Source organism: Triticum urartu, chromosome 7A, assembly GCF_056163025.1.
Source record: "Triticum urartu cultivar PI428250 chromosome 7A, HENAU_Tu73, whole genome shotgun sequence".
In the NCBI taxonomy this organism is placed as follows: domain Eukaryota; kingdom Viridiplantae; phylum Streptophyta; class Magnoliopsida; order Poales; family Poaceae; genus Triticum; species Triticum urartu.
Window position 1 is genome coordinate 564,431,579 of NC_141879.1, and position 15,925 is coordinate 564,447,503.

Below are 15,925 nucleotides of genomic sequence, written 5' to 3' on the forward strand. Positions count from 1 at the left end.
GGGGCGATGACGGCGGTGCGCTTTTGGCTCGCTTCAGTGTTTGTACTCGTCGCTAGATGGTCCATGGACATGTAATTTTTATTATCTCTGTTGTTCTTTATACTGCCATGATTGAAGATGTTAGATTGATAGTTTTTCTACCAAAGAAAGATTGGAAGCTTTTGTAAATCTAAATAGAGTTCAGTTTAGGTTCGTATTTTGCCCGTCCGAAAAGAAAGAAACCAGAAAGCACGGTGGCACCGGACTACGGTTAGCGACCATAATAAAACCAGGACACCGCGGACGGAGAGCGTCGAGTCCTCCCCCGCTCCGCTCATCTTGGGAAGGAAGCAAAGCATAGCCGCGCCGCCGAGGTGGATATGGCCGAGGCCGACGACGCCGCCGCCGCCCGCCGGCGCACCGTCACCACGGAGTACCGCAACAAGCTCCTCAACTGCCGCGAGCTAGAGACGAGGGTCCGCACAGGTAACACGGCGCCTCCCCCCTCCCATCACATGCGCTGTGGATCCTACTTGTTCGATCTACGGGTTTCAGACTAGTTGGCTCGCCCCGAGGTATCCGCGGGTGCTGGTCGATTGTGGAGGACGGGATCTGGTTTTCCGTGGCGATTAGGAGGGTTGTGGGCTAGGGTTTTGGTTTGGCCAATTTGGGTTCAGGAGTTGCGTGCCTCAGCCTGCCTCGACCACGGCTTGGGCTGTTGGTTCTCGACGAGGGAGGCTAGTGGGTCGGTTGCTGATTGCCTGCTGAACATGTGGTGTTTAGGTTCTTAGGGCGCCGTCTTTGATTTAGGTGAGATTTGGTTGATTTTGCAAGATGCGAACAAGAGGATTTGGGATGAAGTGTTATTCTCGTTGAGCAGTAGATTAGGATGAGCTGGGGTTCGGTCCTAGATATGTTTGCTCTACCATTTGCGTTTTGATTTAGGATGTGAATTCGTAATTGGCGTTGAGTGCTAAACATGAATATCATAGTAATATTTAGCTAGTCATTTGGCCTAATTTGTGGTCGTGATGTAATTGATTATCTGGTTCGGCAGTTCATCATAGTGTTTTCCATCGTGGTGAGGCAAAGGCAACTGCAGTAGTTATTAGTTCGAGTGATTGAGATGCTGGGTGATCACTCTTCTTTCCATAAGGTCCTATAACTCTGTGCTGTTAAGGTGTCAAGGAGCTCAGATTTGGTGCACATGTTTCATTTCTTTTGATATATATATTTGGGACCAACCCTATTAAGTATCATACGCGGAAAGGCCCCAAAACTACATGTATCCAAGTTTATGTGCCTGTTCATTTTTCTACTTTATCCTTCACACCTTGAATTGTGTTGCTGGTGATATGGTGATGAACATGAGCTTCCATGGATTCGTCCTTTCCTTGGTTTATGTTTGTTCCATCAGTGGGCGACCTTTCACTCTTTCTTGTGGTTATGCTTGGTCTTATATGCGTCTGCCTTATATGATTTGGTTTTGATGCAACATGGTTTGGGTGAGGCTCAGAGCCTTTACAACTTAAAGGTGTGATAGATTAAATAGCTTTGGTATTGTTATATTTGTACTAATATTTGCAAACATGTAATTTGTGAAAATGATGGTTAAACACATATGTTGGAGATGATGCCAGTTTCCAACCGACAGTAAAAATAAAATAAAACGAGTAACGTCTATGGCTCATGCTATGTGTGTGTAATTTACCTAGAACCTGGATTTAGGGTTAGTTTGGTTGCAAGCCTGGGCCGCATGCCTGGGCAAAGCTGCTGTCTGGTATGTGCCTGAGATTTTCAATTTTCTAGCCTGGCCAGGCAGCCTGGAGAGGTAGCTGTTTGGATTGTGTGCTGGGCCTGGGAGGAATAAACAAACATAAAACTGACAAAGCAGCCCATAACTCATCTATAACCTGCTGGATCAGCATCAGGCTGATGTTGCCTGCCGTCCAGGCGGATGGAAGGGGACGCCTGGCAGGCTAATCTCATGCCTGGGCGATTCAGGCCAGGCTCGCACCAAAATTCTCAGGACACCAACCAAACAAACTTCAGGCAGACTTCAGGGAAGCTCCAGGCCAGGCATCCCGCGACGTGGAAGCGAACCAAACTAGCCCTTAATCCTTGTCAATTGGACTGACTGGATTGATAACCTGACCTGACATTTTGATATACAAATTATGTACTCGATCTGGCACATGCATAATATCTTGTTTCTCTTGTCCTGTTGTCCCCAGGTTCAATGTTTGATGCAACTTCTTTTTATTGAAGATTATGTTGAACTATGGACAGCAGTACTCATGGTTTTATATGATGGCTTTTGTTTGATAAATCTACTTATTTATATGCAGGTAGGGAAAACCTAAAAAAGGCAAAGAAAGATTACGATAAAACTGAAGATGATTTGAAGTCCTTGCAGAGTGTGGGCCAAATCATTGGTGAAGTACTTCGACCATTGGACAGTGAAAGATGTAAGTGAAAAGACTTACTTTTGTTGGTTTTAGAACAGATTTATCTCTGTACAAACATGATAATATCCATTCTCTTTTTGGCCATTAGTTTCATCATTACATTGCTTGTTTTTCTCCCTAAGTTGTTGTAATATGTTTGCTCATGGCAGTAAACCTTTCCGGGTCTGTCTAGGACACATCTAGATGTGACATAACTATGTCACATCTAAGCTGATGTCCACTCTGTTTGTGGTCTATTTTTTTTGTCCTAGTTTATTTTTTGTTTGAAGGGGAGCCTTGGCGCAGTGGTAAAGCTGCTGCTTTGTGACCATGAGGTCACGGGTTCAAGTCCTGGAAACAGCCTCTTACAGAAATGTAGGGAAAGGCTGCGTACAATAGACCCAAAGTGGTCGGACCCTTCCCCAGACCCTGCGCAAGCGGGAGCTACATGCACTGGGGCTGCCGTTTTAGTTTATTTTTTGTTTCTTGTTGCTGCATTATATATTTGTGGGAGATTAGATGTGACATCCTTAAAAAACATCTAGATGTGAATTAGACAAACTGAACCTTTCCTTCTCAATTCAGCAACAATGTACTTAGTTTTAGCAAAGCAACTGAAACTTGTTTTTGTTGTAGTTATCGTCAAAGCCAGTAGTGGCCCACGTTATGTGGTTGGCTGCAGAAGCAAAGTTGACAAAGAAAAGCTGACAGCTGCAACACGAGTTGTCCTTGACATGACAACATTAACAATAATGCGCACTCTACCACGTGAGGTATGTGATTGTTGATTTTTCGTTTATGTTTTAGTTCAGTACAGTTTTGAAATTCTGTTTCTAATGTGAGGGGTTACACTAAGATTGTACTTATTTCCTTTGCTTAGGTTGACCCCGTGGTCTATAATATGCTACACGAAGACCCCGGCAATGTCAGTTACTCAGCTGTAGGTGGACTGTCGGATCAAATAAGGGAGCTGCGGGAGTCCATCGAGTTACCTCTTATGAATCCAGAATTGTTTCTTCGCGTTGGGATTAAACCACCAAAGGTAGTTTGAAGAAAAGATGTGCCGTATTATGCAGTTAGCTTAGACAAATAATGATACAATTATCACCATCCTGAGATGTACTAACTGCTACTTTACTCATTCAAGGGTGTTCTGCTCTATGGCCCACCTGGAACGGGAAAGACATTGCTTGCTAGAGCCATTGCTAGCAACATCGATGCTAACTTTTTGAAGGTCTGCTTTTCTTTTCTTTAATGCTGTTATTTATTAGCAACCTTTTATCTGGATATATCATTATGGTACTATGTTGAACTAATGTGTTCTGCTAATGCAGATCGTTTCAAGTGCTATCATTGACAAATATATTGGTGAAAGTGCCCGTCTTATAAGAGAAATGTTTAACTATGCACGTGAGCATCAAGTAAGTCTCATTATGTTCTGTTTCTTTGTACATTTACTAGTAATCCTTAATATTCTGTCTATTATTTGAAAGCTGTTAAAATCATAATAATGTAAGCTATTACATTTGTTCCCTCATTGCCAAATATATTCTGCTCCAGTTGTTAGATTAGGTTTGTGCGTGAATTAGCTGTAGATTCTCCATTCATTAGGAGAGCAAAAGTTGCTAGCAGTCTGCGATACAGAGCACCCAAACTCTATGTTTACTCTACCAGAAAAGTCCATGGAGAAGATCTTCGCATTTTAAGTTGCTACTATGCACATCTGTGAATGCATTTTAAGTTATATGTTTGTTTCTCTTCTATTTTGTACTAATATCGCTCATTAACATTATCTTCTTTTCTGATCCTTTTGTTTAGCCATGTATTATTTTCATGGATGAGATTGATGCCATTGGTGGCCGAAGATTCAGTGAGGGCACTAGTGCAGATCGTGAAATACAACGGACATTGATGGAGCTCCTAAATCAGTTGGATGGATTCGATGAGCTCGGAAAGGTACACATTATTTTCTGTTTTGTGACAGCTATGGTGAAACATATGTTTATTGAATAAGAGTAGGTATTGTACAGTGATACAATGCTTACTGAATACTGATCAATTGAATGCTGAATTCTTAATGTGCACCGCACTGCACTCTAGTTACAGTCAATCTATCTTTAGTTGCCCTATGAACTACCCGCCTTTCCTACATCATAAAGTTGTTGTATCGAGTAGTTGATTAGGTCAGTGTTAATCTTGGGGAAGAGAAACTTTTGTGTAGAAACCTGAGAAAGATATTTATTAGAAAAAAGAACTCGAAAGTTGAAGATATGCTGGTTGTCCCTGATTGATTGTCTTAAATTATTATTATGGAGTGTACATGTGTTGTGAGTTGCTGAATATCTGCTTATGTGAATCATGCGTGCCACTGCTTATACAGGTGAAGATGATCATGGCGACGAACCGGCCTGATGTCTTGGACCCTGCGCTCCTTCGTCCTGGACGCCTAGACCGGAAGATAGAGATTCCGCTGCCGAATGAGCAATCCAGGACCGAGGTCCTGAAAATCCACGCTGCTGGTATCGCCAAGCATGGTGAAATTGATTATGAGGCTGTGGTTAAGTTGGCCGAGGTGAGTTACTCTTATAGTTAAGCTAACTACCACCTCATCATGCTGGTGTTTCTGAAGCCTTAACTCGTATGGTTCCAGGGCTTCAATGGCGCCGATCTTCGCAATGTCTGCACTGAGGCTGGCATGGCTGCCATTCGAGCAGAGCGGGACTATGTCATCCACGAAGACTTCATGAAGGTGGGGTGTCGATTGCTATTCCTTTCTACCTGTTCATCCTAATACAATTGAGTCAGGTACTCACTACAATGTCTGGCAAAATGGTTGCAGGCGGTGCGGAAGTTGAATGACGCCAAGAAGCTCGAGTCCAGCGCACACTACAGCGCCGACTTTGGCAAGGACTAAGATGAGAGTAGGAGACTGTCAGGCGAAACGAAACACTGTCTGTTTTCTTGTACCATGGCGGAGTTTGTCACCCCCGGACCCGACGATATAGAACATCATGTGTTTCTACCTTTTATATGTTGTGGGACGACTGCCTTTGCCGCGCAAGTTGGATGTAATCAAAAGTTGAGACAGGTCTGGAACTGACTGGTTTCTTAGATTTACAAACTTGTTTCCTTCTCAAGTTACTGTGCCTCGATTTTGGAATCAAAAAAATGTGGCAACACTTGCAATTTCTTCCTGTTACTTTACCTGAGAATGCGAAAAGGAACCTCGACCTGTTACTCTACCTGAGAATCAAGGAATGTGCTTAAAGGAAGATTTGCAGCGTGTGCTTCTGCCTGCGCTTCTCTCTGCCCGTGGGAGGGAATCAAGAAATGTGCAGTGGTACTTGGCTCCGTAGGGGACGCATTCCGTTTCCTGCTGAAAACGACCTGATTCACGTGGAATTTCACATGCCCGTGGTGAAACAGAGCACTCACCTATTCTTCTGAATTATATGTATCTGCGAGATTAATTTTTGGTTTAGATGTGCAAAAGCAAACCATTTCTATCGAAAACATTCCTATAATGAATTCCTTAGGAACCTTTATTATAAATGGAATGTACCGAATTGTGATCAATCAAATATTGCTAAGTCCTGGGGAGTAGGATTTTCTACAAATGCTTGCCACAGAACTAGTTAAGGGTTTCAACGGTGCAAAAGTTCTCAAAAATTCTGAAAAAAATACTGCACCAACACACCTATAATATAACATGATCCAACAGAGGGATTAAAAAAATACGACTGTATGTGTCCTGGACAAAAAAACAAATAGTTCAGTATATATTTATGTCGCACTGAGCTGAAATGCTTATTATTTTTGTCGAGGACACATAGATGCATATTTTGACAATCCCTCCGTTGGATCATCTTATTACATTAGAGAGATACTCCCATATTTATTTCATATTTTTTGATAACTTTTAAACCGTTAGAAGTTTAGGGAAACTTAACTAGTTCTGTTGCAAGCTATGGTAGACACAGTTTTACCTAAGTCCTATTCATCACCCAGGATGCAGAATAAGTAATTCTTCACCTGAGGTAATCTTACGATAGCTTTATAAATAAATTACGTTTGGAATACAAATGGTTACATTCATATTGATTCGCTACATAAATTTTGGTATAAGAAAATAAAAAAATAGGTTATAAGACCAGCAATATCGCATTTTATGTATGTTTTACATTATGGTTTTACGTAACATAAAATATTTTTTATGGCGAGTGTATATTTTCTTACGTTCTCTTTTTACGTATGAAATAAGACAAAATTTACGAAACTTAAAAATACGATGCACTGACGTTAAAATAGAAAGGGGTGAAAAATAATTATTCCTCACTCAGGATGACGAATAACTATTCCCCAGGGTGACGAATATATATTAGGCTGCTTTGTCCATTCTCCGCTCCTCTATTTGAGGCAAGCCTTGCTTTTTTACCCCATGCTAAATTGATCGTTTGTTCTATTTTTACACGGACGAAAAGGAAACCTTGAAGCCACGTGTTGGGCCGAAACGCCGCTCCTTCCTTCCGCAGCGTCCTCTCCGATCCGACGGCCAGCACCAATCTCAAAGCGCACGTGAGCGCCCAAAACCAAAATTAGCGACCACCCGGGCGGACGCGGGGAAACCACCCCCCACCCCTCCCACCGTTTCGGCGCAAGGAAGGAACCAAACAGACATGGCGACCCAAGAACTCTGATCCCTTTCCTCCCTCGAAATTGTCAGCTCAAAAGATTTGGAAAGATCGATCGATGATCGTGCATGTCTGCTCGCATTTTGATTTGATTTGATGGTCGCCGCCGCGATCCGCGCATGACGAAGCTCAAGAGCCTAACGTCGTCGGTGGGGAAGGCGGAGTGCGCGGGGAGCGCTCGGCAGATTGCCGGGTCGTCGATGAAGCTGCTGGTGCGCGTCGTCGAGGCGCGGGGCCTGCTGCCGGTGCACCTCAACGGCTCCAGCGACCCCTTCGTCAAGCTGCAGCTCGGCAAGCGCCGCGCCAAGACGGCCGTCGTCAAGAAGAGCCTCACCCCCATCTGGGACGAGGAGTTCAGCTTCCTCGTCGGCGACGTCACCGAGGAGCTCTCCGTCTCCGTGCTCAACGAGGACAAGTACTTCACCAACGACCTCCTCGGCAAGGTCAAGGTGCCGCTCTCCATGGTCATGGAGGCCCCGGACCTCTCCCTCGGCACCGCCTGGTACCAGCTCCAGCCCAAGAGCAAGAAGTCCAAGAAGAAAGAACGCGGTATGCTATTATTATTGCCTTGCCCATCACCGCATTCATCTCCTCCACGTTTCCCCCTCTCCTCTCTTATGGTTTCGTTTTGAATTTGTGTAAGCACTAAGCAATTGTGACATGCACGCACAGGTATATAAGATGTCTTAGATATCATATTCTAAGATATGTTGTAATCTTGGCACCATTTAATTTGAATTTCTTCCATGTGCAGGGGAAATTTGCCTGCGCATATCCTTGTCTACGCGCGCGCACGTGTCCGAAGAATCACACCAGCTACCACAACCCACTTCGGATGGCATGGCGTCCAGTTCAGACAGGTCAATTGGGAACAAAGATGGAGCTTTGTCAACCAGCAATAGCTACATTGACATGTCAGCCCTTGCCAGTTTGGACCGATCATCGCAGGGAAGTACGGAACGATTGGGGGATGGTGCTGTAGACCAACCGCCCCAGACCAGCATTGACCAAGCAGTCACTGAACCTGGAACCGCTGTTTGTAATGATGCGATGGCGAATACGTCGTCGGTGGTAGAGGTCTTGTCTCGCTATTTCTTTGGGAAACCTGCTGATACTAATCTGCCTTCCATCGTTGCCTCTGACGCCGAGTCGGTGGTGGAGCAGTCCGAAGAGCCAAAAGTTTGCTCTGTAGACCGTGAAAGTCCCGAGAATGGCACGCCATCCGAGTCAAACCTTGATGAGCTACTGAAAATCATGGAGTCCAAAGATCAAGGCTGTGAAATGCCAGCAAAATTGTCTAACGGCATTCTAGTTGACGAATCTTATGTTATCGCACCAGCTGGACTGAATTCCCTCTTGTTTACTCCAAATTCAGATTTCTGGCCAGCAGTAGCAGAGCTTCAAGGAACAAGTGGATTTCAGATTGAACCATGGAAGATCGATAGCAACGATGGTTGTTTGCGAAGAACATTAAGTTACATAAAGGCCGCTAGTAAGCTGGTTAAAGCTTGCAAAGCCACAGAAGAGCAGAAATACTTAAAAGCAGCTGGGAATTCTTTCGCTGTTTTGTCTATTGTTAGCACTCCTGATGTTCCTTATGGCAGTTGTTTCAAGATAGAGATATTGTACTGTATAACGCCAGGTCCCCAGTTATCATCTGAAGAGCAAACAGCACATCTTACTGTAAGTTGGCGGATCAACTTTCTTCAGAGCACAATGATGAAAGGAATGATTGAGAGTGGTGCAAAACAAGGCATGTCAGAAGGTTTTGCACAATTTTCTGAAGTACTGTCCCAAAGGTTTAAAGTAGCTGAGCTTGATGATGCCAATTCAAACAAAGCAAAGATTTTAGCCTCACTACAAGCACATAAAGAACCAAGCTGGAGGTTGATTGTCCGCTTCCTTGGGAACTTCACATTCATATTCTCTGTTATCATAGGGATATATGTTATAGTTCACCTTCATTTATCAAGGCCCAAAGTGATGAATGGGCTTGAATATTTTGGCATTGACCTTCCAGATTCAATTGGAGAGGTTGTGGTTTGTGCTGTCTTGATCCTTCAGGGACAGACCATCCTGAAAGTAATAAAGCGCTTCTTGAATGCATGGAGACAAAGAGGTAGATATCTTAGGCCCTATGTTATTATCTACTTCAAAACTGTTGCACATGAATCTGTATATTCTTGATTAGTTTTATGTTCTCTTTCTGTTGTACTCCCTGCGCCTGGAATTACTTGTCGCTCAAACGGATGTATCTAGTACTAAAATATGTCTAGATACATCCATCTGAGCGACAAGTAATTCCGGACGGAGGAAGTTTCTAGTAAGTAATATGTGCATTGCACGTGAGAGCTTAGATAATCAAAGTACGACCAAAGATCGACATACTGAATTGTAATAGTCAAATGAAAATTTGAGGCACATGCATCAAGTATAAGATGCATATTTAATTCTCTTAGTCCATTCCATAAAAAATAAATCAAATTATAGCTACAAAATACTTGAAAACTGCATCGTATATGCTACACAAAACTCGGGTAAAATATATCGAGCACATTTTGTCTAGGCAGTCTCTTTTAATTACTTCGTATTGAATTTTCAATAGAAAATAACATGAATACCTAATGCTGCATCACAAAGATAAATGTGGTTTATGATGTAAGGCCGTAGCCTTGAACACAATGATTTTTTTTTACAAAAGTAAAAATCAATGACAGTTCTGTTAGAAAAGAAGAACTTAGGAGTGTTTAATTATAGAAGAGTCTAGAATAAAATAGAAGTGTGTTTCGTGATTTGTGCATAATATCCATTGGGCTTTAGTATAACCATAGAATCTTCTAGATAGTATATGTGGCAGAATCTGGTGTAGTAAAGAGAAATCCGACGGCCACAAGTGCTCGGATTTGCCATCTCTCTCACGTCAGATTGACTTTATCCAACGGACGATATTCAAAGCTATTCATACACTATATAATGGAATAGAAATAGATGGTATAGATATAGATATGCTCTAAGAGTGAAAGTGTTATTCTAAAAGGAGATGAGGTGAATTGTCTTCTACTGCAACCAATGGACATTTCGCTCTACACATATGTTCTGGTATTGTAGTGCTACTTGATTTGCTTTAAATTTCGGTAACAGTTGAGCAATATTCGTCTTTTTCTTCTTCCTGTATTAGGTAGTGATCATGGAGTCAAAGCTCATGGAGATGGCTGGTTACTGACTGTTGCACTTATTGAGGGTACTGGTATACTATCTGCTGGTTCATCTAAACCATTTGACCTATATGCTGTTTTTACCTGCAACACGAAGAGGAAAACAAGCTCAATTAAATTCCACGCATCTGATCCAAAATGGAACGGTTAGTTTCTTTCCCCTTCATGTTGCTTTGTTCTCAGCTGGGAAGAGCAGCCGATCCTTTGTGCTACACAGTATTGCATGAACTGACGGTACTGACCTTCGCATATGCATAGTGTAGCTGACCCATTGATGCTTGAATTTCTAGAGATATTTGAATTTGATGCAATGGATGATCCACCATCAAGGATGGATGTAGCTATTCATGATTCGAATCAATTAGATGAAGCTCCCATTGGTCACGCCGAAGTGAACTTCCTGAAGAGCAATTTGTCAGATTTAATGGACATATGGGTTCCTCTTGATGGGAAGTGTGATCCAGCAAGCAACCCTAAGCTACATTTGAGAATATTTTTGAACAACTCGAGAGGAACTGAAGTTGTTCTGAATTACCTGGCAAAGATGGGGAATGAAGTCGGTAAGAAGGTAAGGACCTAACTTTTTGTCTGATTTGTTTCTCATCATCTCTTCTATTTCTGAAATTACATATGATATAATGTGTAGATAAATTTGCGGTCAGCACAAACAAATTTAGCATTCCGAAAGCTCTTTAACCTCCCTCCTGAAGAATTCCTCATCGATGATTTCACCTGTCATCTAAAACGGAAGATGCCACTTCAGGTATTTACTTTTCTGATTGTTTACTTATGTGTCAAAGATGCTACTATTATTTTAATTGTACCAAGTAGACCTGTACATGTATGTACCATACTACCAAGGAGAATCGTTTTGCATTCGTTTGTGACTCACTTGACAGTTGCCAATATTTTGTACTTTCTCCATTTTGTTCTGTCAATATTTACAGAGAACTGACTCTTTTACAGGGACGCGTATTTTTTTCTCCAAGAATAATTGGATTCTACTCTAATATATTTGGTCACAAGACCAAGTTTTTCTTTCTGTGGGAAGACGTTGATGATATCCAGGTTATCCCTCCTACACTGTCAATTGGCAGCCCATCCTTGATGGTTATCCTTAGAAAGGATAGAGGGTCAGAAGCAAAACATGGTGCCAAGGCAACAGATCATCATGGAAGACTCAAGTTCCATTTTCAGTCCTTTGTTTCGTTCAATGATGCTCACAGGTACCTTTCATTTGTTTGTTTTTGAGGTCCAGTGAGACATCTAGGCCAAGCATATATTTTATTCTTCAGAACTTCAGATCAAAATTTCTAAATAAAATAAGATAACTCTAGATCTTATTTTGTGAAGTTCAAGGATAACATGTTCATGGGTACGCTGGCCTGATGTGGCTTTGGTTTGCAGATTACAAGCCCAAAGCCGGCTTGACCTGCAGTGACGAAAGGTCGAAAACTATAAATGGACACATTTCAGCATAATTCCCATTATAAGATAGGACAACTTTAACATTTTAGTCTTTTGGGGGATTTGAACCCAATATTAAGTGTCGAGCGACTAGTCGCGTTGACAAGTGTACCAGTCGTAACCTGGGTGTTAACTGGGCACCTCGACTCTATTGGTTGGCACAGCCGAGCGACTGGTTAACTAGTAGCTGACTAATCTTGACTAGTCTAGTCCCTTGAGCCAAGCAAGTCAAAATTGGCCCACTGTTTCCAAAAAAAGGAATCTGCCCAAGGCTGGCCCACTGTATTCAGGTTCTTCTATGCACTCACAACCTCACGGTATACAAATAAGAAAATGTAGTAACAATAGGTTTCTATTTTCTACTGATTATGGTTCTGCAGATAGTTGATCGGATCTTGCTATCCCATCCTGTACTAAGCTATTCTGCTAGTTTGCATATGAATGTATCACACCAAGAAATCTTTATCTGACAGAATAATCATGGGGATTTGGAAAATGCGATCACCGGGTCAAGAACAGAAAGGAGAGGTAATTGAGGAGTCTGAACCAAAAGAACTCCAGGCGGAAGAATGTGGATCCTTATTTACCCATGAGGATGTCAAAATGTCTGAAATATTCTCATCAGTTCTTTCTGTGGACGTGAGTGCCACTTTTATTTTGCGTGAGCTTGTCACAATTCATTTTCACACTAAAATTTGTTTTGGGATTTTAAATATATCTAAATTTTCAGGTTGAGTCCTTGATGGAGATGTTTTCAGGAGGTCAGTTGGAACACAAAGTGATGCAAAAGACTGGCTGTCTGGACTACTCATCAACAGAATGGGAACTTGTAAGCAGAAATATATTCAAGCGGCAAATCAGCTACAAGTTTGACAAAGCATTGTCTCGATATGGAGGAGAAGCAAGCACCACTCAGCAGAAGTATGCCCTAGTGAACCAAGATGGCTGGGCCATTGAAGAGGTGATGACCCTCCAAGGTGTTCTACTTGGGGACTACTTTAATGTAAGACTCCCCCTTCCCACATTTATTCTTAAATGGTTTGTACTATGCTAACCATTATCAAGAGTTTGTGACCATTCTGAATAGTTGTAACCTTAGCTCTGAGCTAAAACATAAGAACTGAAGTGGTATTACTGTATGCTTGTTCTGTCAATCCTTTTGCTGAACTGGTAGATAGAATACTGTTGATCACAATGGTTCTTAACTTGCAGCTCCAGCTAAAGTATCATATGGCGAACATACCGTCAAAACCAAACACCTGCAGCGTGCAGGTTTTATTGGGGATTGCCTGGTTGAAAAGCACCAAGCAACAAAAGAAGATCACAAAAAATATCATGTCCAACACCTCGAATAGATTGAAGGAGCTCTTTTCCTTAGTCGAGAAGGATCTTACGTCAAGAAACGGTACCCTTTTCAATGCAGCTATTGATCCTTAGTGTTCATTATTGTGGTTTCTAATGTCAAACCTATAGCAGAGTTCTTATCAAACCAATGCCAGGAAAGTAAGTTTATATGATGCATTTCATTGCTTCCATGTCAAATGAATTATTACCACCGAGTGGAAACTAAATGCAATGAATCTGGTATAACTTTTTATGTGGCACTGTCAGAAAGCATACTGTTTTTATTGCTCTGTATGAATCAGCGCTATTTGTTTTGCCACGGGAAAGAATGATGCTGATTTTTCTGTGTGCGGAAAATTTGTAGGTGGAAGCTAACCTCTGTACAGTATGACAGTAGATTACTCATTCCATCAAAATTTGTTTGAAGAGCCCAAACAGAGAGGGGAATCGGCATGATCTGTTGCCGTCTGCTTGTGGTGAGACATGCTTTAGCTGCTGCCAACAGTTTGCAGTTCTTACACAGACAGCAGAGCCTGAAAGTTAACTATGTGAATAGATTGTTTCAGAAGCAGTTCGTTAAAAAAAACATTTCTGATACGGCCTTACCCATTTACCCTCGTAGGAAGTCAAGTAGAGTTGTATATGCACAGCTGACCTGTATATGTATAACACAAGTGATATAGTGAAAGGAAGCTAATTTTGATTCACAGAGGTCTTGTCGGAGTTCTGTGATGTACTGTAAAACAATCAAGCAAATATGTGGTATATCATACATGTACTATTTTGTTGTTCAATGTGCCATACTCGTATGCATTGATGATTGATCTAAGAGCTTGCTATATAACAAACATCATGTATATAGGCATAGGTACTGAATGTTTTGTTATCCCCCTCCTGCATGCATCCTTTTATGCTGCAACTCAAGTTTGTATGCATTATCATTTATCTTTTCTCTAAGACCTTAAATGGACCATCATCCCCTGGCATTAGTTTAGATTTGTGCAACTCAGGAAATCTATCTTTATGTAAATGCACCCAGATAAGTTAAACATAACATGCTTTCTATCCTTATCACCCACAAGTTTGTACTTAGCATTCATGCACTCTATGTTTTCCTTCATCATCTCATGCATTTCAACATTAGTTCGGCATATTTCGTAGCATCAAAATTAACCTTCTCTAAAGATGAAAGAGGTAACAAATTAGTGGGTGCACGACATATAACACCAAGTACAACGTAACCAATAAACATCTCCAAAAATGGCTAAGAAAATTGGTACGATGAATCCATGATATGAAATAATTGTAGTTGACACACCACATAGACGAACAATTTCACAAAAGAATAAATTAGCAACATGTATAGGGTCATCACTCTTGTAACAAGGTATAAAAATCATCTTCTTGAAAAATCTGTCGACGACTACGGAAATACTATCCCTCCCCTTCTTTGTTTGAGGTAATCCGAACGCAAAGTATATGGACATATCTTCCCAATGTACACTAGGAACAGAAAGAGACCTATAAACAATGAGGATTAAGTCGCGATTTAGCTTTTTAGCATGTAATGCATCCAACAAGGAATCTCTCAACATCCCATCGCATCCTCGGCCAAAAGAAGTGTTCAACGGGCACATCATTGATCTTCTTCACGCCGAAATGACTCATCAAACCTCCTCCATGAACCTCCCAAAATAACAAAAGACAAATGAAGCTATCTTGGATGCATATATTGTTAGCGCGGAACACAAATTACTCCTATAAAGAATGTTGGAGTACCTGCCTGCCCGGAGAGTCTCCGCACCATCCGTCTGGTGCCGGCCTCCCGCGGCTGGCTCTCTGCGCCGTCTGACTTCCCAGATGACGCGCACCCAGGCGACTTGCCTCGGGGGTCCATGACGGGTGGGCCACGGGCGCGGTCGAGGCCGCTGTCATGTGGTGCTTTGGTCGCGCCAGCGCGCGCCCCGCGCGTGACAAGAAGGCCGGGGCCACCTGTCAGCGTCTTGTGTTCGGCCGCACCCGCGTCTGCCCTCGCATGCTGCCCCACACGTGACGAGGAGGCTGGGTCCGCCTGTCAGCGTCGCTCGCCCCACACCAGGCTCAGGTGGCCGGGCTGGTTGGTTCACGTGAGCCGGGCCCGCAAGAGCGCACGGCTTGGTGCGACGTGTGTCGGGTGGTTGGAGAGGGCCATCCGGCTGGAGGTGGCGACATAGGGCCGCCAGGCCTTGAGGGTCATTTGGCTAGGCGTCGCGGCGACAAGAGGCCGGTTGGCCAGCGTTGCGTTTGCCGGATGATGTTCGGTCCTGTTTGTTTGGGCCTCCAGGAGCAACTTTGGATGACTATTTTTAACCCAAACAAACAACTATTTAGCATCTGTTGTGACCTCACAACTCGAAGTTGTTTGTAGGGCCGACCGTACTTTAACTGAGAAGCAGGTTGTGATAGTGTGGCTTTTACAGTTAGCTTTTTTCTTTCACCTAATTCACAAAGAAATTAGCATCCATTAGGATCCCAAGACCAGCCGCATGAAACCGACATTAGCGTTTCAGCCTTTTCACCTGCTCACGGCCGCTCCAGCCACCAAAATCATCGTCGGCGTGAGCGCCTGCTTGTGCCTCCTGTGACCGGCTGTGCTACCGTGTAGGTATCATCGCCCCACCCTATTTTTATTGATGGCCAGGTGGCCACAATTACTTTGCCAAACAACTAATCTTTTTTGCACAGGGCCGGCCCTGTGTTTTGGGAGGCCCTAGACGAACTCGACGACATGGGCCCCTATGTC

General features: G+C 42.8%; 2 protein-coding genes across 3 annotated transcripts; both read left to right on the plus strand.

Annotated features, from left to right (window-relative positions):
- The first annotated feature begins 219 nt into the window (after nucleotides 1-219).
- On the plus strand, nucleotides 220-5,612 carry LOC125520692 (26S proteasome regulatory subunit S10B homolog B). The gene is made up of 10 exons (XM_048685657.2): nucleotides 220-465; nucleotides 2,328-2,447; nucleotides 3,063-3,199; nucleotides 3,307-3,468; nucleotides 3,574-3,660; nucleotides 3,761-3,847; nucleotides 4,245-4,382; nucleotides 4,807-4,998; nucleotides 5,077-5,175; nucleotides 5,266-5,612. Exons 1-10 carry the CDS (start codon nucleotides 360-362, stop codon nucleotides 5,338-5,340), a joined length of 1,203 nt encoding a protein of 400 aa, XP_048541614.1. The 5' UTR covers nucleotides 220-359; the 3' UTR covers nucleotides 5,341-5,612.
- Nucleotides 5,613-7,032: 1,420 nt separating this feature from the next.
- LOC125524833 (C2 and GRAM domain-containing protein At1g03370) lies at nucleotides 7,033-13,937 on the plus strand. 2 transcript variants are annotated; one of them, XM_048689859.2, is made up of 10 exons: nucleotides 7,033-7,666; nucleotides 7,872-9,236; nucleotides 10,296-10,478; nucleotides 10,623-10,900; nucleotides 10,979-11,095; nucleotides 11,299-11,558; nucleotides 12,273-12,438; nucleotides 12,530-12,802; nucleotides 13,012-13,204; nucleotides 13,508-13,937. In XM_048689859.2, exons 1-10 carry the CDS (start codon nucleotides 7,237-7,239, stop codon nucleotides 13,516-13,518), a joined length of 3,276 nt encoding a protein of 1,091 aa, XP_048545816.2. In that variant the 5' UTR covers nucleotides 7,033-7,236; the 3' UTR covers nucleotides 13,519-13,937. The 2 variants fall into 2 exon arrangements, with proteins under 2 accessions (XP_048545816.2, XP_087392593.1); XM_087536467.1 differs by lacking the exon at nucleotides 13,508-13,937 and having other exon boundaries at nucleotides 13,012-13,486.
- The last annotated feature ends 1,988 nt before the right edge of the window (nucleotides 13,938-15,925 follow it).

Excerpts from the sequence above, each read along its gene's own strand:
- LOC125524833 (XM_087536467.1), top strand. The coding sequence starts at position 7,237 with ATGACGAAGCTCAAGAGCCTAACGTCGTCGGTGGGGAAGGCGGAGTGC. Across the intron at positions 7,667-7,871 it reads GTCCAAGAAGAAAGAACGCG|GGGAAATTTGCCTGCGCATA; the intron begins GTATGCTATTAT and ends TTCCATGTGCAG. Across the intron at positions 12,439-12,529 it reads CATCAGTTCTTTCTGTGGAC|GTTGAGTCCTTGATGGAGAT; the intron begins GTGAGTGCCACT and ends CTAAATTTTCAG.
- LOC125520692 (XM_048685657.2), top strand. The coding sequence starts at position 360 with ATGGCCGAGGCCGACGACGCCGCCGCCGCCCGCCGGCGCACCGTCACC. Across the intron at positions 3,661-3,760 it reads TCGATGCTAACTTTTTGAAG|ATCGTTTCAAGTGCTATCAT; the intron begins GTCTGCTTTTCT and ends CTGCTAATGCAG. Across the intron at positions 5,176-5,265 it reads TCCACGAAGACTTCATGAAG|GCGGTGCGGAAGTTGAATGA; the intron begins GTGGGGTGTCGA and ends AAATGGTTGCAG.